This window comes from Zalophus californianus, chromosome 4 (assembly GCF_009762305.2).
Source record: "Zalophus californianus isolate mZalCal1 chromosome 4, mZalCal1.pri.v2, whole genome shotgun sequence".
NCBI lineage: Eukaryota > Metazoa > Chordata > Mammalia > Carnivora > Otariidae > Zalophus > Zalophus californianus.
Window position 1 is genome coordinate 161,336,389 of NC_045598.1, and position 24,136 is coordinate 161,360,524.

The following is a 24,136-nucleotide window of genomic DNA, read 5'->3' on the forward strand; positions in this document are numbered from 1 at the left end:
CTGACACAGGGCTCAAAACCCACGACCACAAGATCATGACCTGATTCAGAAGGTCTGCAGTGAGGCCAGAAAATCTATTGTTTTTAAGTTGCTGTTTTTTTTTTTTAAAGATTTATTTATTTGAGAGAGAGAGAATGAGAGATAGAGAGCACGAGAGGGAAGAGGGTCAGAGGGAGAAGCAGACTCCCTGTTGAGCAGGGAGCCTGATGTGGGACTCGATCCCGGGACTCCAGGATCACGACCTGAGCCGAAGGCAGTCGCTTAACCAACTGAGCCACCCAGGCGCCCTAAGTTGCTGTTGTTTTAAGTTCTGTACAGCTAGCTTAAAAACCTGGTTTATAGAACAATGATTTTTTTCTATTATTGTTTAAAGGTAAACATTAAACTTGATTGGTCATTATCACAGATTTCAAATCCTTGGAGTCTGAATGAAGATGTTTTCTGTATTTATAAAAGCCCAACTTAAATACCTAACATTATTTTAAGCCATATTCCTAACCCATTAAAACAGCTTTAAAAAATGAAAAACTGGGGCACCTGATTGGCATAGTTTGGTCGTCCAACTCTTGGTTTCAGCTCAGGTCATGATCTCAGGGTCATGAGATCGAGTCCCGTGTTGGAGGACTCCGTGCTCAGCACAGAGTCTGCTTAAGATTGTTTCTCTCTCCCCACCCACCCCCTCTACTTGCAAGCTCTCTCTCTCTCAAAAACAAAACAAAACAAAACAACAACAAAACAAAGAAAACAACAAAAACAAAATCCTAAACCCTGGACTAAGTCCTACTGGATACAACCTCCCCCCTGCCAATGAACCTTACAGAGATCTCGTTGCTCTAAGATGAGTATTTCTTTTTTCACCTGAAGCTATATATTCTGCTTTGCCCCTATCTTAATTCTTTATATACTAAAACTACTAAATCACTGATTTTTCTTTCCATTACTTTAACAGGCTGTAAATGTGTGCCTAAAAATTGGCAACCTGATGCAGGTTCTTAACCCTGGATGTGCTTTGGAATAACCACTCTGAAGGTATAGTATAGTAGCTGTTACACATCATAGCAGAGCAGACTCAGAAAATCTGACCCAAAAACTCTGAGGTGGCTTCAGGGAATCTGTATTTGTAAAACAAAACAAACTCTACAATGATTCTGAGACACAAAGTTAAACAATGACTTATGATTTCCATCTTTATCTTCTGGCTTTTAGTGAAAGGACTAATGACAAGTTAGTCTAAATCTGATATTTCTAAAAATATCAATTGTGCACAATGAAAATGAGAGAATTCATAGTGAGGTACAATACAATGAATGTCCAAAACCTATTAGTCCAGGCTCTGTCATTAAATAGGACCTAAGCAGCTTAACGTCTCTGAGCCTAAAGTTTCCCAGCTATAAATAAGGAGCTACAAAACCAGTAGAAAACAAAGGAGTTGTACTGGATCTTTTTTTTTTTTTTTGAAAACGGTGTTTCCAGAAGTTTTAGGGTTCCACAGAAGTGTTTTAGCTGTCAGGAGGAAAGCCGAATAGAGATAGGCTAAACAGCATGAAGGGGCTCTGATTTGACTTACACAGAAACACAAACATATATATATATAATGCTACATCTGAAAATAAGCTGTAACATACACACATGATTTAAAAACCATGGTTCTAGAATTTGAAACCTGAGCCACATTTAAAGTGCTCAAAAGCCACAAATGACTACTGGCCACTACACTAAACGATGTAGATATAAAAACATCTCCACCACTGCAGAAAAAAGTCCTATTGTTGCTGATTCAGTAACTGTGCACTGTTGGATTAGAAACTCTTGAAGATTTCTTCCAACTCTAAAAATCTTTCTTAATATTTGAAGAAAATGCATTAATATATGTATTCAAAATCTCCTTAGTTAGAACACATTCCACAGGTAGCCAAAAACATTTAAACAATTAAAACAAAAGGGAAACACTATCACTGGAAAAGAGAAAAGATTTCTGGACTTTAGTTAGTCTGAAAATGCTTTAGACTTTGTCCAAAACTTTCAAAAAGCTACAGGTAGCAAAGAACTACAGCAATCAAAGAAAAGCATAAAAACTACACTGATATCAGCTTTAAAAAATTCTTAGATAATGATAGTCACATAAAAGCTTCTGGAAGCATTATCCACTCTATTACCTCCTTTGAACTATACTTCTTTCTTGAGTACACAGGACAAATAGTTTATTTTACTGTTAAACATGGTAAACTGAATCTCATAAACATAAAACAATGAATACAAGGTCCCAGAGTTAATAAAGGGAACAAGTCAGAAGTGGAACAAACTTTCTTACTCATGCTACCTCTGAAGCAAACACCAAAGTGAAAAAGCATTATCACGGATGAAAATACAAATTCACTAATAGAAAGAAAAGAAATTTATTCATTTAGCAAATATTTATTGAACACCTATACTGTACAGAGTCAGTATACTAGGTACTAAAGATATAAAAAGGAGAATTTGCTTTCAAAAGGGTCATAACAGGGATAATTAAGGTCTAGACAAAACACCCAAGTGACCATACTATAATGAGAAATGGGGAAAAGTCCACAAGGAAAAACCAAAATATTAGCATCCGTCTTTCACAAGGCTGAATTATAAATCTTAAAAAAAAAAAAAAGGCAGTGCAAGAATTCAGTTATCTATTGTCCACTAGCATCCCACATATAATTCATTTCACAACCAATGACATATTAGGAATCTGCATGTATTCCTTAAGAGAATCAGATTTTTTAAATTATGTGTTTGCTAGGCTGTAATAAAGTACTAATAAAACTGGTCAAGGCTTTAAATTCCCATAGCAAAAGCCCCATGATTACACTATACTTCTAACTCTGAAAAACCACTTCAATAACAACCCAGTAAAATTAGGCAAACAAGTACGGATGCCTCAGAAAAAACAAATGGCACTAAAGAAAAACTCTGGTCTACACACAATTCCAAAGAGGCAAACATTAAAGTAATTTTTTAAACATTTATGGAGCATATTTACTGTTTGACCTCATCTGTGGCCAAAAGGGCGCTAGTTATTTTTCAAATTCTAATATGAAAATTAGTTTCTAATAAGTTATGTAAGTTTCACAATTTTTCCGCCAATAATTTTCTCACACAACAAAGAGAATTTCAATTGAAATTCCCCATACTTTCCATGTTTCAACATTTTAGGATGTCACAGTTTACTATATGAGAATTCAAATATATAATTAAATAAAACAAACTCAATTAACTGAAATGATTACCAAATGTGGTCTTTCAACAGTATTTCCGATTCACTAAGGGCTAACTTCTTCCTTATTTGAACTCCTGTTGAAACCATTCTAAAACTGGCTATTTCTCTTTTCTCCCTACATAGGGCATAACAGTACTCTTTAAAAGGTTAACTGACAATCATAATACTGCCTTGAAGTTACCATTTTCAAAAATCATGCTATGCCACACACATAGAACTAAAGAAGGTATTTCTGAGTCTGTAGCATCCCCAAACAAAAAAAGTTAGGATTTTAATAAATCACTATCAGATTGTTTTTTTTCTTCTAAAGCAAAGGGAAATAAAATAAAAATCCAATTAACTGGAATCCTATTAAGTATAATTTTACACTCAATGGAAATTTCCAGGAATTTAAAAGTAGAAAAATACAAATCAAATCAGAGTGTTCTTACTTAATGCTGATACACTGGTGGATGCGACAAAAAGTCTCAAATATGAAGAGACGAGCATTTTCAATGAAATCCTCAAGACAAGCCACCAAGAAGAAGTCATTCACAAGTACCTATGTAAAATATAACAAAAAAATTAATAGCACTGACAAGCAATTTTCAAAAATGTGACCCAAAATACTTCCTGTGTGCTTTACTCATTGTTCCAGTTACTACAATTCTCTTACCTAATATCACACAAGTTCTACACACAGCACTTTCTAGAACACTATGTTCAAGCCTCTAACAATTTAAAGAAGTAAATGAATGCTACGAGAAAAAACCTTAAGTACTGCCATGTTTTCTTGTTCTATTGAGGACTTAAGCAACCCTGTGACAAAGTAGCTTTGTCCTATCCATTACGCTACATAAATGCTTTGTAGATAACGTGACTTTTCTAGCTTCTTAAAATAGTTATAACAGACTAAAAATACGCGTATTTCTGTGAAGTGAGTAGACTTGGAAATAAGCAAGGGAAAAAAAAATTCAAGGGGTGGCTCCTACTCCACATTTGGTATCATAATTAAAAGAGAATTATTTTAACTTCATTAGTGTATATTTAACAAATATACACCAAAACATAATAACACTGCATATAACTACACGAACACAAATTATCACATTGGAATCTATTTTATATTTTGTCCAATGTGTGAAAATCACCTCTGAAGTTATACTTACATGATAATATACTTACATGATAATTTTCTCCTTAGAGAAATAAAATCTTAGTCCTTCAACAAACTCTTTATATTTTGTGTTAACATTTGGATTCAAAAATGAACCTGACAACTAGTAACACGGATATGGTAAATGTATTCAAAAGGTAAGTTTTTAGTTTAATTTCTTAGAACTCTGCAAACTAACATAAAAAAAACCCAGATATCTAACTCTTTCAGTTGCTCCAAGGTACTTTAGTTTCTACCAAAAGACATTACTGTTAAAAAATTCATGCCCTTATAGCTTTACTGGTTTATAGCAAATGTGAAGTACAACGTGTGAAAAATTCTGAAGATAGGCCGATTTATGAAACAAATTGAGAATCAGTATGTGCAATTCTATACAATCTCATACATACATATAAAGTACTTCACATATTTACTCATATAGGATAAGACATGGAATTATGGGCATATGTGTGTATTTATAATGTCGCCAATGTTTTAACAAACTACTAACAAAAGGGATACACATATGGTAATAACATTAAAAATGTCTTTACCCTAGCACATCTTAAAATGATTGTTTCTGATATAATTCCTTTAATAAAACACTACAAGTTAACTCTCACAATATCCAAACATTAAAGAATGTTATTAATTTATAAGTAAAAATTCATACTTACTGATTCACATTCCCTCAGCTTTTTCTGAGCCCCATCAAAGTCAAAGTTAACATATAAGCATTCAACAAATTCTGTAATTGGGTCTTTATATGTGTAAGACTCCTGTAGAATTAAGTCAAAGGTCAAGTTGGATCAGATTAACACTGTTTGGTAGACTACCCCTAGAATATCCCAATCTTCCTGTTTTCTCGTCCCTTACCATTAATTTCTAGCAAATTACCTAGTGTCATTTTCTCAAAGCAACTGCTCATATCCTGATTCCAGGCCACACCTTAAGCTTATAATGTCTTCCAGACTGAGTTCTCTAAATTCTCATCCTAGGACGCCTGGGTGGCTCAGTCGGTTAAGCGTCTGCCTTCGGCTCAGGTCATGATCCCAGGGTCCTGGGATCGAGTCCCACATCGGGCTCCCTGCTCGGCGGGGAGCCTTCTTCTCCCTCTGCCTCTGCCTCTCTCTCTCTCTCATGAATAAATAAATAAAATCTTTAAAAAATAAAAAAATAAAAAAATAAATTCTCATCCTAGAATTATTCCAAAGGCTTTCAAGTTGCTCTATTGACAAAAGTCTCCCTTAGTTAATAAACAGTGATGAACATCCCCAAGTATAAGGGTATTCACACACTGCTGAATTTGTCTTTTTATATTTAATTTATCCTTAGGTCAAATAAGTAAGTTATTTTTCTAACCCATAGTTATTGCTGAGAAGCTCACTAAAAAAAAAAAAAATCCATCAGTAGGGCTGCAGCTTTTGTACAACTTGGGGACTATTAATATTGTATCCTACGTAAAGATCACTTCTCTGGAATTATATAGGTAAGCCATCTCCCAACAAACAGTGTCAGGCTCCAAATCTCCTTCACTCTTTGCAATAAAGGCAACACTAATACACAATGTATATTAAGTATCCACCCAGCAGAGAGCAGTATTCATTCATACCACATCTAACATAAGTACATCTTGGAATTAGAGTAAATGCCCATCTGAGTATCCTGGGATCCTCTTTCTCTATGTATAGCGCATGTATCCTTTCTCCTATTTTTAAAGCATTTTTACCTTAAGAATTAAGAGTCCTACTCTAGAAACAGATGTTAGATCTAGTTTAGACATATTTTAAAACACAATAAAGATTTTAGTTTTTACCTGTTGAATAACTTTAACAAGATCTTTTAGCACCTGTCGGCGTTTACGAACATCTTTGTTTGTTATGACGGCTGTAGTCAAATAGCGCAGAATATGTGGACACATAGTCTGAATTGCATTAAGATACCTGAGGTAAAAATATAAATAACTTTAATATTTTTTAAATTTAATGTTAATAACTTACCCAGTTTCTATAAATCTGTGATTAACCACAAGTGATTTAAAGAAACACTTGAACAGCCCATTACACTGTGCTGCTTCAGTAACGTAAGACTGCAAACACTGAAGAATGATTATTATAAGGATCATCTCCTCCAAAGAAATGAAAAAACAGAAATCTGCAGAGAATTCCAGCTTATATCGCCCAGTTTGAAGTAAACTGGAAGACTCACTTCAGCGGTAAATAATCCTATTACTATTGTTGAGTAAAAGGATTTTGGAAGGCCCCTATACATGCTGTCAGTCTGTTCCAAAAGACTGCTAAGCTATGGCGTTCAGTCATTCACTTTTTGGAAAAAGTGTGTGAAAACCTTCTATGGGCAAATTAGTCATCATAATCAGAAAATGAGGCACTTAAATGATTCAGAGGATGAAAGACTTAAAACTACAGGGAGAAGGAAACTGTTACAGTATTATAAGGCTTTGGTTAAATTGGTAGCACTGGGAATTAGAAAGGAAGGGTTATATGTCAGACAAATGTCAACAGGGCCATTGCTAATATTTAACAAATCCTGCTATTCTGATGATCAGCAGCTGGCCACCCTGTCGTTTCATGTTTATCCTGTATTCCTCCTGCTCAACTCCTTAAATAGCTCCCTAATTTTTATCCAAGAAGTACCTCTGAGTGTCAGGCACTATGACAATCTTGGAAATATATGTCAATAAAGTCCATTCCTCTTGGCTGAATATATAAACCCCAGAGTACCATCCAGCTTCATCTCCCACCAGACCATCATTGACTGCTTCCTGTTTTTCTCACTTAAAGCTCACTCCACATGGACTGCTCTCCCAAACACATCCTTCTGAAAGCCTAAACTCTAGCCATCCTTCAAGATCCATACCTTATCTTCCAAATTCTTCTAAACTATGATATTAATAAATCTTTATAGTTCATCACATTGTAGATTCCCCATAAAATGTTGTTTGAACTCCTCAGAGGACACTAGAATCTGATAGTAATCTAACAATTAATAATATTTAGTCCCTCCTTAAATTCCCTCTAAACAGGGCAGGGAATAAAAAGAATCAACACTCAAGAATAAACCAATTTCTAGGAAAAAAATAACTAAATAAATCAGCTAAAAGTTTCATTATTTGAAATATTAAACCTGATTTTCAGGCAGAAATTTTTAAACTGCAATTTTCATTCAGGATAATTCTTTTTCTCAATACTCTCTCTTGCCAGAGATCTCATGTACAAGCACAAGAAAGGATGACTGTTTTTCAATACCGATTTTGAAGTAAGTAATTTTAGTAAGCATTTCTAGAACTCATAAACTTATCCATATGGTTTAAAAAACTAAGTTTATTGTATAAGATGTTAAACATATTTTACTTACCCTAGCTTTATATCACTGCATCACATGTATCTTCATTGTTTTTAATGGAGGATACCTTCCTGGGAAATCACATCCCACTCTTTTTGAGAATGTATGATAGGGGTTAGCAAAACTTTTGTAAAAGGCCAGATAATAAATATTTTAGGTTTTGCAGGCCAGGAGGTACAATTGAGAATATTGTACAGGTACTTGTATGAAAAGAAAACAAATTTCCAAAATATTTTATTGATAAAACTCAAAATATTAATAGTGAAGTATGATTTTTTTTATAACTTATCTACTTAATGAGAAGAACAGCATTTATCTATTGGGGATAATTTTGCTTAATTGCATTCTAAGGGATCCTAACATTAAAATTTATTCCAAATGTTTATCTGTTAATGCTGTTCTGTAATGAAAATTTACATACTGTCTTTGTAAATGTTTTTCATGAACCTAGTATTACCAAAACCTGATATCAACTGATAGAAATGTGATTTTAATTTATCATATTTATCACCTGGAAGGCATTACAGAACTCTGTTAAATTCTTCTTTTGATACTGTCCTTTAGGGTATCATTACACTGCATATAAATCACTTCCAATTCAATAGCACAGTTAAGTGAATTTAGAAATATGGAAATTTCCGGGCGCCTGGGTTGCTCAGTCGTTAAGCGTCTGTCTTCGGCTCAGGTCATGATCCCAGGGTCCTGGGATCGAGTCCCACATCGGGCTCTCTGCTCAGTGGGAAGGCTGCTTCTCCCTCTCCCACTCCCCCTGCGTGTGTTCCCTCTTTCCCTGTCTCTCTGTCAAATAAATAAATAAAATCTTAAAAAAAAAAAAGAAATATGGAAATTTCCTTTGTATTTACAATGAGGTCTAAAACTTTCTGGAATTATAATTTGAGCTTGAAAAAATATATCTGCTACAAATCTGTGTGGGAATGAAGGTCTCCTTTCTTGTTTTACCATGTGAAAGAACAGAAAACATATAAAGCAGCTGGACATTATTTGTTATTCATGCTATGTTAGTTGTCATCAAAGTGACTAATGCAATACAGTTTTTCCATATGAACACTATTTTGTTTTGTTAATTTTAGGGTGAATTAAGAAACATTAACAAGGTACAGCAAAAGTTAATTTCCAGAGCCACCCAAGGCTTGATAATAATGTTTGAGGGCAATTTTTCTCATTCAGAAAAAATTCAATCTTGCCCCGGGCTCAAAAAAAGTCACACTAAAACTGCCATTGCTAAGCCACCCAACTGTTGTTAAGTAGAGAAAGCCAAGACATTCTATTTCTGACAAAAATTTATGGACTGATAACAGTTAAGTCCACAGGAGCAAAAGAAGTTCACTGCTGACAAAAATGGTTCAAAAATATACCACATGGGGTACCTGGGTGGCTCAGGCAGTTAAGCATCCAACACTTGATTTTGGCTCAGGGCACGATCTCAGGGTGGTGAGATCAAGACACGCGTTGGGCTCTATGCTGGGTGTGCGGCCTGCTTAAGATTCTCTTTCTTCCTCTCCCTCTGCCCCTCCCCACTGCTCACTCACTCTCTCGAAAGAAAGAAAGAAAGAAAGAAAGAAAAGAAAAGAAAAGAGAAGAGAGTATACACCACAGATTCAAGTGTTTTCCGCCAAGTATCTGGTGATGAATAATGTAACAAATAACCACAGGCTTTGAAAAACCTCTTTTTCCTCCATACATATTTGCCACCAAGTTTTAACACATCTTAGCAGATTCCACTTCAGGTTGTATTAAATTAGTGTTTTATCAACTCTGAAAATATTTTCACCTGTAGCTGTTCCACAGAGACTACTTATTCATAAAGGCATATTCTTTAGTCACTTCAAATCCAACACTGATTCCTCAAGTCAACAACTAAGCCACATTGGTAACATCTGTTGACTCCTCAAGAGCCAAGGAAAATCGCTAAAAATCATGTGCCTTGTTTTTTAACTGATTGATGTTGTTACAGATAACTTCAACTCTAACTGTTCTCACCTAAAAGCTAATATTTTTAAACAAGTTTATCTTTTTCTGGACATTATTTCTTTAGCTGCTGCAACTGAACATGATTTAGAATCAAAATTGGTAAATGGCTTTCCCTACCTCGCTTTAAACAAGAGCCACTCAGGGCACCTGGGTGGCTCAGTTGGTTAAGCGACTGCCTTCGGCTCAGGTCATGATCCTGGAGTCCTGAGATCGAGTCCCACATTGGGCTCCCTGCTCAGCAGGGAGTCTGCTTCTCCCTCTGACCCTCTTCCCTCTCGTGCTATCTCTCATTCTCTCTCTCTCAAATAAATAAACTCTTTAAAAAAATAATAAATAAATAAATAAACAAACAAGAGCCACTCAAACTTACCTGCTAGAGCCTCATTTTCATTAATTTTTGTGAGGAAATTCTGCTATTATGAGATATTCTGTTTTAAATTTCTAATTTTTCTGATTGTTGCTTTGCTGTCAGTTGGAATATTATAATGAGTGATTACAATCTTGCAATGTGAATTAAACTGCATTCTTTTAGCATACCTATAGTATCTAATTCAAACAAAATAATCCCCACTCCACTGTGCCTTAAAAGCACATTTGAAGTCCACTTGTCTTGTTTTGACATGATGAGTACATACTGGTCAGAAAGTGTTGCAGTATGGCAATACACAGGGCCCTTGAAACATTGGCCAGGTGTAACTGCAGCATGGCATCACTGGGATTCATAGCGCACTGAGTAGCAGCGTTGAGTCAACGAGAGTGCAACATTGTATGATCTCTGTCACAACTCAACTCTGCCTTACAGCTTAAAAGTAGCCAAAGACACTATATAGATCAATGAAGCTGGCTGTGTTCCAATAAAAATTTATGGACACTAAAACTATAGTCTCATATTTCACATGTCACAAAATATTTTTCTTTTAATTTCTTCAACCATTTTTTTAAAGATTTACTTATTTGAGAAAGCGAGAGCGAGTGAAAGCGCACAAGTAGGTCGGGGGGAGAGGGAGGAGAAGCAGGCTCTCCCCACTGAGCAGGGCCTGAGCCCAGGGCAGACACTCAACCAACTGAGCCACCCAGGCACCCCTTTTTCAACCATTTAAAAATGTAAAAGTCATTCTTAGATCACAGGCCTTAAGAAAAAAGGCAGTGAGCCAGATTCAGCCCACGGTCCAGATTCCTAATATATATATTACCATGGCTCCTGACTTCCCTACCTTCTAGAACAGAAGTGATCCTTCCTATGTATGTGTATCTACATAGATCAATACATAAGGAAGGGGAGTGGGGATTAAAAGTGACTTGAAGTTATTTTAGTTCACAATCTTGTAGGATCAGTGATGATATATTTTATCTTAGTTCAAATACAAGCAAAACCACACATGTAGTTTAACAGTCTACACATGTCTGTTGTGCTTTTTTGTTCTATTTCTTTCTTACCATCACCTTTCCTGTCAACTGAAATTTAAGGGTCAATTTTCATCTTTACTGGACTCTTCTAACTTTTCCAGATCTTACTGGTTGCTGTTATACCTACTGTGTATTTATAATGCACAATCCATCAGTCCTTAGTTAAGTATGTTCTTAGGCTACTTCTTGTATTACTTGTTTGGATTATAAACTATTTAAGAACAGAGGCTGTAACTCCCCTATTTTGGAATCTAACTTTATTATTTTTCTTTTTTTTTTTAAAGTAGGCTCCACACCCGGTGTGGAGCCCAACAGGGGGCTTGAACTCACAACCCTGAGATCAAGACCTAAGCTCAGATCAACAGTTAGACGCTTAACCAACTGAGCCACCCAGGCATCCCTATTATTTTTTCTTTTAAATAAGAGCACTGATATTTACTGTGTTCTGAGGTATAATTTCATGATAGGTAATTAAAAATGTTTTAGTATATTTTTTCTCTAGTACAATCCCACTCCAATTGTACAGTTTTATGGAACTTTTTTAGTGTTTTCTAATTGCAAGTCAGATCATACAGTAATCAAAAGATAACACAAAATATCCCAAAGTAAAAAAATATTTAAGTATCTATCATGTGCCAGATACTACAAGAAGAGAGAGAATAAAAATTCTGCCTTCAAATATGCTTATACTCTAGTAGGAACAATAAAGCAATTACAAATTATTTTAAAGACATTAAATAATTAAATATCAAATATAAAGTAGGCACAATATACAGGACTTCATGAACGGTAAAGTAAACCTGAACTGGATCTTCAAAAACAGGCAGGCTTAGATAGAGGTTCAAAAAAAGAGAAGGGCATTTCTGGAAAGACAGGCTAAAAAACAAAAAACAATGCAGGACACTTAGTAGAACATCAGAGGACAAATTTTTATTTTTATTTTAGATGGAAACCTTAAAGGTCATCGTCCTGAGCTAGAATAGGTAAGATACCTACATGAAGAAGAGTTTCCTTACCAGGAACAATTAGAAAATAGGAAAAATAAAGATGGAAAGGTCAGTCAGGACAACTTCTGAATACCACACCCAGCTGACTATTAATGGTAAAACATGAAATTTCTTAGGGTGTTTATGTTATTTTTATGTAGAAAACACTCAAAGGAGTGTTTAATTCAAACTGAACTTTCAATCTTTTTACAATGGAGAGTAATAACTAGGGCATTGTCTTACAAATGCATTCTTTTCTCTAATACCATCTACATTGGGTGACAAAGCCTCATCTCTTATTAGTCTATGAACACTTCTCTTACACCTGATACTTTATCTTAAGGAATAAGTTGAGTTTTCTCAAGTGGCTCCAGGCTCCCATCACAAGAGACCCATGCAAATCTTACCAACTACCAATGCTGAAATTCAATCAGTAATCAAAAGACTCCCAGCAAACAAAAGTCCAGCACTAGAAAACTGCAGAGGTGAATTCAACCAAAATTTAAATCTATTTTTCTCAAATTATTCATAAAAAATACAAGAGGAACGGAAGTGTCCAAATATGTCCTATGTGGCCAGCATTACCCTGATACCAACATCAGATAAAGGCACTACTAACAAAGAGAACTACAAGTCAACCTCTCTGATGAAAATAGATGCAAAAATCCTCAACAAAATATTAGCAAACCAAATCCAACAATACAAAAAAATCATTCAGCACAATCAAGTGGGATTGATTCCTAGGATGCAAGGATGGTTCAATATTTACAAATCAATCAACATGATACACCACATCAATATGAGAAAGGCTAAAAACCATATGATCCACTTAAATAGATGCCAGAAAAGCATTTGATGTTAAAAGCATTCAAAAAAATAGGTCTAGAGGAAACACACCTCTAATAAAGACAATATATGAAAAACTCACAGGTAACATCCCACTCAATGGTGAAAAACCTAGAGCTTTCCCCCTAAGGAACAAGATAAGGATGTGGACTTTCAACACTTTTATTCAACATTGTCCTGGAAGTCCTAGTTACAGCAATCAGACAAGACAGAGAAATAAAAAGCATCTAAATTCGTAAGGAAGAAGTAAAACTTTCACTATTTGCAGATGACAAGACATTAAATATAGAAAGTCCAAAAGATTCCACTCCAAAACTACTAGAACTGACAAATGAATTCAGTAAGGTCGCAGGATAAAAAAGCAATTTACAGAAATCCACTGCATTTCTGTACACTATTAATAAACTAGTAGATTGCACCAAAAATAGTAAAATACCTAGGAATAAACTTAACCAAAGAGGCAAAAGATCTGTACTCTGCATACTATAAAACACCGATGAAAGAAACTGAAGACAACACAAATGAAAGATATTCTATGCTCACGGACTGGGAGAACAAATACTGTTAAAATGTGCTTACTACCCAAAGCAATCTGCAGATTTAACACAATCCCTATCAAAATACCAATAGCCTTTTTCACAGAATTAGAACAAATAATCCTAAAATTTGTATGAAACCACAAAAGACCCCAAACAGCCAAGGCATTTTTGAAAAAGAAGGCATAACTGGAGGCATCAGAATCCCAGATATCAAGATATGCTACAAAGCTGTAGTAATCAAAACAGTGTGGTACTGGCACAAAAACAGACACAGAGATCAATGGAACAGAACAGAGAGCCCAGAAATAAACACACATTTATAAGGTTAATTAATCTTTGACTAAGCAGGCAAGGATATGCAATGGGAAAAAGATGGTCTCTTCAATAAATGGTATTGGGAAAACTGGAGAGCCACATGTAAAATAAAAACTGAACCACTTTCTTATACCATATACAAAATAAACTCAAAGTGCATTAAAGACCTAAATGAGAGACTTGAAACCATAAAAATCCTAGAAGAGAGCATAGATAGTAATTTCTCTGACATCGTCCATAGCAAAATTTTTCTAGATATGTCTCCTGAGGCAAGGAAAAAAAAACAAAAGCAAGCCACCAGTACTACATCAAAATAAAAAGCTTCTGCACAGCAAAGAAAGCAATCAGCAAAACTAAAAGACAACCTAGTGAATGGGAGAAAACATCTGCAAAGGACGTATCTGATAAAAGGTTGGTATCCAAAATATACAAGGAATTTATACAACTCAACACCAAAAAAACCCAACAACACTGGGCAGAGACATGAAGAGACATTTCTCCAAAGACATATAAATGACCAACAGAACATAAAATGTTCAACATCATTCATCAGAGAAATGCAAATCAAAATCAATATGCGGTTATCACCTCTCACCTGTCAGAATGGCAAAAATCAAAAACACAGGAAACAACAATTGTTGGCAAAGATATGGAGAAAAAAGAGCCCTCATGCACTGTTGGTGGGAATGCAAACTGGTGTAGCCACTCTGGAAAACAGTATAATGATTCCTCAAAAAATTAAAAATAGAATTACCATATGATCCAGTAATTCCACTACTGGGTATTTACCCAAAGAATACGAAAAAACTAATTTGAAAAGATACACACGCTCCTTGTTTATTGTAGCATTATTAACAATACCCAAATTATGGAAGCAGCCCAAGTTGTCCACTGATAGATGAATGGATAAAGAAGATATATATATATAATGGAATATTGCTCAGCCATAAAAAAGAATGACGAATGACATCTTGCCATTTGCAACAACATAGATGGATCTAGAGAATATAACACTAAGTGAAGTCATTCAGAGAAAGAAAATACCATGATTTCACTCATATGTGGAATTTAAGAAACAAAACAAAGGAAAAAAAGAGATAAACCAAAAAACACTCTTAACTATAGAGAACAAACTGATGATCACCAGAGGAGAGGTGGGTGGGGGCATGCGTGAAACAGGTGAAGGGGATTAAGAGTACACTTACTGTGATGGGCACTGAGAAATGTACAGAATTGATGAATCAATATATTGTACACCTGAAACTAATATAACCCTGTATGTTAACTATACTGGAATTAAATTTTTTAAAACAACCTACTTTTTTTGCATTATTTACCTTTTGCAAAGTTTATCTTTTTTTAAAGATTTTATTTATTTGAGAGAGAGAGAGCACGAGCGAGAGCGTGAGTGGGGGAAGGGGCAAAGGGAGAGGGAGAAGCAGACTCCTGCCGAGCAGGGCCCTGGGATCCTGACCTGAGCCAAAGGCAGACGCTTAACCCACTGAGCCACCCAGGCGCCCCAGTTTGATTTTTATCTTAACACTTTCTGCAATCTCAATAGAACTACCTTTGTATTTCTAGTATCCATAACAAATGGTTCTACTAATTAATAAACATATTCTATATGCCTTTAAAATTTCATATAAGCCATAAAGCTGTCAGGAATTGATCCATCTTGTTCCCCTCTTGTATTGTATTAACAGAATTTTCACAGTGGGTTTGAATACTTTTATTTTTCTTGTTTGCATGCTTCTTTTCATTACTTGAAAATATTCAAAGAGCCTGTTAAATTTAATATTCCTTTCTAAATACATATTTAACTGCAAAAAACACAGAAGAGTGGGCCTACTAGTAAGTAGTACCATGGAAAGCCAATTCCTAATGGTTTCTATGGCTTACTTCAGGAAGAGCTGTCCTTACCCTTAACCCATCCCCTAAGTGTCAGGATTACAACCGGGTGTTACAGGCCAATGCCTGGGTCCAATCTGCACATTCAGAATAGGCTCTTCCTCCCACATCTGATTTTGGGGCTATTAATCAACTCTTAAGAAATCTTACAGAATTTATTAATCAGGACACAGACAAAATACTAACGTGTTATTTTTAATCTCTTTTCATTTGAATGAATGTTTGGTTTATGTCCATAAATACTGAGAAATATATCCTTAGTTCTTTTTTAAAATTCTCAGAAAACACCTTTTCTGTAAGAGGCACAGATAGTTTAACATAAAAGACAGGTATGTAGCTATTTTACTAACCAAGATTCCCAAATTTCTCACAGTGATTTATTAGTCATTTTCCTGGATACTCCAGATTCATCCAATATTGATGTGTCTCAACTATATTGCATGAGATTGTAATTGTCAGTATCACAAATAAAAAAGCCTCTTCTAAAATGTAATGGTTGCATAAAAGTACTTCTCAAAAGGGTACCTCTCAAGAATCACTGCCCTGAGAAGATTAAATAAAAAGTGTACCACAGCAGAAAGAGATTAATCAATTTACTCTCTGATCAGAGAAAGCTACCAGATCAGGAAGACTTGAGAACTTGATAAAATACATTAACATATTTAAACCAGAATGGGGAATGGGAGTAGGAACACAGTGAGAAGTACTGATCTGAAATGGAATTATGAAAAGAGAAATAAAAAAGCAAATCTCAGAAATGCCCATCCATATGTTTAGGGTGACAAAAAAATGTTCATTTTCTGGTCCTAGTGCAAGAACAGTCCTACTGTGAAGAGAGAGATGTTAGGCCAGCTTAACCTGATGGTGCCATTAACAGTCCAGTCACAAATTAACTTTCCATTCTGATTCCAAGTACTCTTAAAGCAACCTTCTCTTTATTATATGGCTTCCCATGTGTGAGACTTACAGACCACACCTCCTCAAGAAGCTAACACTGCCCCTGTAATCTGGATCAGAAACTCACTACTACCACTTACACTCTTCATTATGAATTACTGATGGCATTCTGGTTTTATAAATCAGTTTTTCCGAAGCTGGTTCAGCTTTGTTCTTCATAAATCTACCTTTAAGATACTGCCAAATAAAGTTGCTGAGTTTACCATGCTAAAGCCCAGAACGAAGTATGACACCCTTGTAGGATCTCATTTTAGTGTACAATTGTTTTTGGTTTTTTAAATCCTTCCCACTAGCCTTTTCCTTAACTCAACATACAGACGATGATTTACGTAACTTTTCAGATTATGAACAATTTATCATGGCATTCAGCAAACAGTAAAATATATACCAAATACAATTTAAAAACTGTATATATACAATTTTAACAGTGAATTTCCCACAAACAGGATTTGCTTAAGGAATTAACAGCTCAGAATGAGGCTATTATGTATACATTAATGAATAATGTGAATCTAGAAGGCATACTTAAGTACTATAAAATATCTCTAATAAGAAAAAGAAATACAATGCTATGTAAATCATAAAATTTCACCTCTTATCATTTATATTTAAAATGGGATGCAAAGATCATATATTGTCTTTTATCTTACCCAATGCCATGTAGTTTTTTTTTTTCAAGGAAAGAAAAACATATTTTCCTGTTACAAAAACTCCTCTGCCTATGTTTGATTTTAACATACTAGGTCACCATGTCATTAAAATACTGACGAAATACATTAATACTGAACTTACATTGCAATGTTAATATTTCTGTTAAGACTGCTTCTTTTTACCAGATTCAGGGGAATATTTAGCATTTAATGCAGAAAACAGAATATATACCATTTAAAAATGGTTCCCTGATTCGCCATAAAAAAAAGTTACTGGCATTTCTCAGTTGGCTGGATATTTTTCATCTGTATTACCAGTAATAACTTAATTTCTTTTAAATTCCAAGTGCTGTTGATTATGTTAACAACTTCACTGAAGAGGTCAAATATTTTAGAGTCTTAAAAAATCTTACTAAAATAAGCACTTAAAGTACATTTATTAAAGTACACTTATTAAAGTCACATTTATTTATGTGACTCAGTTTAGAATATCCTATCAACTTATCCAAAAATATTGCCATAGATACTATTTTCAAGACTTTGGAAATTACAAATCAACTTAAAAACAGGTTATTCAATCTTCACTGATGTTTTAATTCAGAAAAGTATTACACCATCTATTTGTAAGCTATACCTTTATAAATTAAAATATATATGCATTTGAGAAAAATGTTAAAATCATAATTTGACAGAAAATAATAAGCAGAAATCAAGTGAAATGTAACAACTGTATCTTCATTTAGGTTAACATATAACAAAAGTATGGCCCAAGAATGTTTATATGAAGTTTAGCTGACAATATAGCCAATATAAGCCATACCATGTAGGAAATGCGAATATTACTCCAATCTTGAACTATGTTTATATAAGCACACATACAGGTCAAGAAACTAACATTGGCCCTGTAATCTATAAAACTCAAGTAACAATCCTAGAATTTTAAAGATCCATATTTTAAGAAGACTGTGGATAAACTGGCAGTTACCTAAGGAGGACAACCAAAATACTAAAAAGTCTGAAAAATTACACACTTGATAAAACCATAGATATTTAGCCTGAAGGAAGAGATAAAGAAAAATTATCTTCAAATATCTAAGTGTTTCTACCAAGCAGTTTTGTTTTCTGTTGTTCTAACCAAATAAGAAATAAGATTCAAAGGCACTTAAGCTCAAACAGAAAAATAAATTTTTAAAAATGATTTGTAGCTAACAAGAGAATAGTCTAGTTCATAGTGAATTTCTTAGCACCAAAAGTTGGATAATTGAGTAATGATATAAAGGATTCTGGGATGTATTTATTTCTTCCATGCAATTTGGCCTGGAGCCCTAATTCTAAAGCTTTAGTTAATATATTAATTACCTGGGATCTTGTTAGGATGCAGATTCTGATTTAGTTCTTCTAGGGTAAGGTAGAACCAAGAGATTCTACACGATGCCTATTCTGCTGGCACAGGAAACACACTGAACAGCACTTCCACAGGCTTAAAGTATGCTTTTTTCAAATAATTTACTAGAGTTACATGTAAGCTTTTTCTTTTTTTTTTTTTAAGATTTTGTTTATTCGAGAGAGAGTGAGAGGGAGCACAGGCAGGGGGAGCAGCAGAGGGAGAGGGAGAAGCAGGTTCCTCACTGAGCAGGGAGCCCCATGTGGGGCTGCTCATCCCTGGGCCCTGGTATCATGACCTGAGCCAAAGGCAGACGCTTAACCGACTGAGCCACCCAGGCGCCCCATGTAAGCTTTTTCAATTAATAAGCTAATCTACCACATGTAGGGGGAAAAAAAGGTTAACAACAAATTCAAATGTGAGAGAGAAGTGCATTTTTAAGTTTAAAAAAATCCATGTAATTTCACATAACGAAAGCCAGAATTATACAGTGAAATAACTTACTGTGGCTGGTAAAGGAAGAGATCAATAATGTTATCACGCCCTTTGGGGTGGTTGAAGAAAACGAAGAGAGACCAGTGGATGAGCCATGTTCGCTGCTGAAGAGACTGAAGTGGAGAACTCACAGACTACAGGGTTAAAAAATACATACATAGGAAATCTTAATATATGAGAAAGAGGCAAGAGAATAAACAAAGCTGATCTCCGAATTTTAGTTAAAAATGAGAACCTTCTGAGGCATGATCTATGGCCATTAGGATCTAAGTCCTATCCCCTAGACCCTCTGCACTAACCTCAACATTAGAAATTACCTCCCTGCTCTGAGAAATATATTCAATAATGTCTGCTAAGCCATTTTTATAGAAGGCGTAAATTATACTCATACCAGAAAACATTTTAAAAGCAAGGACCGAACTAAATACTCAATAAGTTGTTTTATTAGACCTAATTGTAGGTGAAAACTGTCATCTTCTACATAGGACTTTATTGAGGGCCTATCAGTGAGGTGGCACTAATAGTATTATGCCATTTTCACTGTACAAATAAAAAAGGTGCAGTAGCTGTAAGAGAAATGAAAACTTGAGTTCTTTTCTCTAAGAGCCAAAAAAAAGTTTGACAGTTTCTTTCAGGGAGATTAAGTGAAACTAGTCACCCCACTAACCCACTGTGATTTTTATGTCAAGTCAACAAAAGCTAATCTGAACATTTTTGTTTCCCTTCTTCCCTCCCACCATCCCTCACTCCTTCCTTCCTTCCATTCCTCTCTCCCCCAGCCCCACTTTTTTAAAAAAGTACACAGTGTTTTCCTTATCAGAAAGTATGAAGGACACACAAAAATTTCAGAAAATCACCCTGGAAAAATACTGTAACTCACATTATTATCTATGGTCTCTTTTAACCGTGTAAGGTCTTCCATAGCTGCATCCCAATTCTGCATTAAGATTTCAGAGGCCAATTTTCCCCAGAGTGAACTCAAAGCATTTCTATCTGTAGCTGGAACCTGTTTAAGCAATCATAATTAATTATATTCTGAATATTCTAGGAAAAAAAGACATTGTATATTTTATGCCTTACATATCCACCTAACCTACTAAAAGACCTGTAGCTTTCTAACCCAAACAGTAATTATCTAAGTCCTTATTGGATCACACTGGCTCAACTGATTCAGTTTCCATTTAACTTAATTTACTAAAAATATTAGCTCAGAGTGCCTGGGTGGCTCAGTCAGTTAAGCATCTGCATTCTGCTCAGATCATGATCCCAGGGTCCTGGGATTGAGCCCCACATTAGGCTCCTTGCTCAGCAGGGAGCCTGCTTCTCCCTTTCCTTCTGCCGACCACTCCCCATGCTTGTGTGCTCTCTCGCTATCTCTCTGTCAAATAAATAAATAAAATCTTTAAAAAAATAAAAACACACAGCTTTGTGATATTCAGTCTAAATCAGAAAGAGTAAGTTAAAACTAGAATACAGCACTAGTGTTAAAAGTATTATTTTCAGAACAAAAAATATCCAGGGTGCCTGGGTGGCTCAGTTGGTTAAGCATCTGCCTTTGGCTCAGGTCATGATCTCAGGGTCCTGGGATCGAGTCCCGCATCTGGTTCTCTGCTCAGCAGGGAGTCTGCTTCTCCCTCTACCCCTCCCCACTGCTCATGATCTCTCTCTCACGCTCTCTTTCTCTAATATATAAATAAAATCTTAAAAAAAAATCCAAATTATGACACAAATGAAAGGAGTCAGAGAGAGAAAAGCAGGTATACTAGTTAATAACAATTAATAATTATCAAAGGAATATGTACTGAGCAATAAATGTTCATTTTTCACATAATCCTAATAGAAACATTATAAAAGGTAAATATTTTTTAACCCCATTTTAATTAAAGAGGGGAAACTCATGCATGGAGAGTGTAATCTGCCCAAAACTACACTTCTGATTATGAAAGCTATAAATTTTTTTAAAGATCTATTTATTTATTTTTAGAGACCAAGGAGTGGAGGAGGGGCAAAAGGAGAGAATCTTTCAAGCAGATTCCCAGCTGAGCACAGAGCCCAATGGGGGATGGAGTGGGTCAATCCCCATGACCCATGAGATCATCACCTGAGCCAAAGCCAAGTGTCCAATGCTTAACGAGTGAGCCACTCAGGTGCCCCAAGATCTATAAATTTTATACCACCATCTAAACCACAAAATAGGAGGACTAAAGGCACCTATCTCTTTTTGCCACTGATGGAAAAGGGTCACAAACCCAAAACACCTATTAAGGACTTTGACGGCAGTAATTAATTCTAATGTACTCAATAACATTAAGCAAACTCTAACAAACACTAAATTGGTAAATTAAATTTTGAAACATATCCATGAAACCACTGGTTCTTATCATTACAATATATGTCCACAAAAAAAGAGTTGTATTTGAATATTCGTGGCAATTTTTTTTGTAGTAGACAAAAACTAGACTTTTTTAAAGATTTTATTTATTTATTTGACAGAGAGCACAAGTAGGCAGAGCAGCAGGCAGAGAAAGAGGGAAAAGCAGGCTCCCCGCCGAGCAGAGAACCAGATGCGGGACTTGATCCCAGGACCCTGGGATCATGATCTGAGCCAAAGGCAGACACTTAACCAACTGAGCCACCCAGGCATCCCTAGAAGTTTTTTTATTCATGTTTCTAAAACCACAACCAATTCAAGACACATCCCAGTTTGATATTAAAATGTGATAAATTATGCATCTGAAAATCAATATGAGACATCTTTTACATCAACATTATCAAACAGGGCACATCAGACCCAAAACTTCAGTCAAGATCCCAAAGCTTCCAAAAGTCATCATTACTTAAGCTTTCTTGAGTCAAGGAGAAGTACCTTTAAATTAAATGGCATGTACTTACAGGCGATCAATTTTAAATTCTGAGTGATCACACTACTAAAATATGATCACCAACAGTTCTAGCATCTTAAAATCACTTTTATTTCAAGTAGCTGCTGGATAAGGGGAGGGGTTATATTTTCAAGTCAGACCAAAGGGACAGAGAGTGCAAATTTTAACAAACTAATTAAAATACAGTGTTAATTCCTTTTATTTATTTTTGTAACTTTTAAAACAAAAATTTTCAAAAATTCCTGCCAATTCTGCTCCACCATTTCATACCAAATTAATGCATTTCTTAGAACACAACCAAATAGGATGCATGTAAATATTCCTTGATGTATTCTAAAAACCATCACATTTTTTAAAAATAAAGGTAGATTCTGGGGTCACACAGCTTTAATTTACACAAAACTGACCTACAATAGGTCACCTGGAGAGTCAAATTCTAATCTCAGATCATAGTTACAATGGTTCTTTCATAGCTTATGTTTCCCTAACTATAGATTTAAAAGAATAACCAATCAAGAGACAAGAATTTAGAAATGAAAAAAAGGAAAAGGCTATTACAAAAAAATAAAAGTAAATAACTAATATGTAAAACACTGATATTTTTCACCCCAAATCCAATCCAGGATTTTTAATCTTTGCTATTAACAAGATTTTGAACAAATACATAGATTTTATAGTAGTGCCTATCTAAACAAAAGAAAAAGCAAAGTAAAATTAACCGTTGTTTTAAACTTAGCTTGGTTAGCCCCTATCAATATGCCAACTCCCAGCTACTCAAATGTTTTGTCACACAGGTGGGACATAAATTTAAAATAAATTTCACATAATTTCTAAGCACTATCCAATCACTATATTTTGACTACTCTTAATGTAAAACGTTGATTTTTGTGTTCAAATCATGGTAATCAATCACCTAACCAAATGCCATTTGAATTCCAACACAAGACCTGTTAGGCAATGCAAAAGCTTAAAACTGAGATTTTTTTTTTTTAAGTTAGGGAGCAAACTAGGATCTTCATATTTAAAAAAAAAAAAAAGGAAACAAAAACTTCACAAACCTTTTACATATATATACCTACCATTTGTAGAAATTTTCAGACTAATTATAAAACCACACTACATAAATGTAAAATGCTGTTAAAACTAAGATATGTTTTATTTGTTAGGATAAAAGCTTTTTGTAGCAGCAGAGCAAGTTTTTTAATCCCCCAAAGGTTCATGCGTACTACTCTGGCTCAAGTCCATGTCATTACAGTTGGCTCTTCATACCAACCTGCTTTCAAGGGTGGATATGCTAGAAGAGTTTCAATATCTGGATTTCCAGCAGTTACCTTAAGTTTCCATGTCTTAGCAAAATGGCACATTCACTCACTGACCAGCAACAATAAATTTACTGTGCTAGAACTCTAACATGACACTAAATCTTCATTCTCAAAATTCACTCCCAGCATTAACAAATGATATGAATAACCAACTCTTTTCATGTACCTGTAATCATATCAGGCTTCTGATTTTACAATCCTGGTTTAAGCTGTTTACATTTCCAAAGTAATCAACTTTTGCTCTCCTAAATCCTTCGTAATATTCAAAGTAAAACTGATGGAATTTTCTGATAAGCACTACAAGTTTAGAATCACTGATTACCTTCAATGCACTTGTAAGCTAACCAAGCTAATCTATAATTAAGAATATTCACAAATGGGAATAAGAGAAAAATAAATTTTTTTCAAATCAAACTTCGAAATAAACTGAAAATCTTTATTTCCTTTTGAAGGATGGATGGTAGCTTTAAAAAACGAAGCTCTCTAAGTACTTTTTAAATGTAGAAATTAGCTGTATTACTAAAACACCAATCTCTTCCCCTTCCTTGCTCCCCCAAAAAGAAAAATTTAAGTTCCTAGAAAACAACCAAAGGTAGCAGCCATAAGTCTTTTCTTTGTGGCAAGCATATGGAGCTAAAAGAATAAAGGCACCAGAAAGTAGAGACAGAAGAAATACTCTTCCAAGGTTAGAAAACAAGAAGTCCCTGT

The 24,136-nt window shown here is 34.9% G+C and overlaps 1 protein-coding gene across 2 annotated transcripts in view; it reads right to left on the bottom strand.

Annotated features, from left to right (window-relative positions):
• Nucleotides 1-24,136, bottom strand: part of EIF3E (eukaryotic translation initiation factor 3 subunit E) — a 47,096-nt gene that overhangs the window by 11,450 nt on the left and 11,510 nt on the right. Inside the window, exons 6-10 of one of the 2 annotated variants that reach the window (XM_027615495.1) lie at nt 20,105-20,230; nt 19,234-19,358; nt 6,199-6,325; nt 5,060-5,161; nt 3,679-3,788 (exon numbers count right to left, since the gene is read on the bottom strand). In XM_027615495.1, the coding sequence (XP_027471296.1) occupies nt 3,679-3,788; nt 5,060-5,161; nt 6,199-6,325; nt 19,234-19,358; nt 20,105-20,230 (590 nt within the window). The remainder of the gene's footprint in view (nt 1-3,678; nt 3,789-5,059; nt 5,162-6,198; nt 6,326-19,233; nt 19,359-20,104; nt 20,231-24,136) is intronic. The other variant, XM_027615505.1, reaches the window with a different exon arrangement.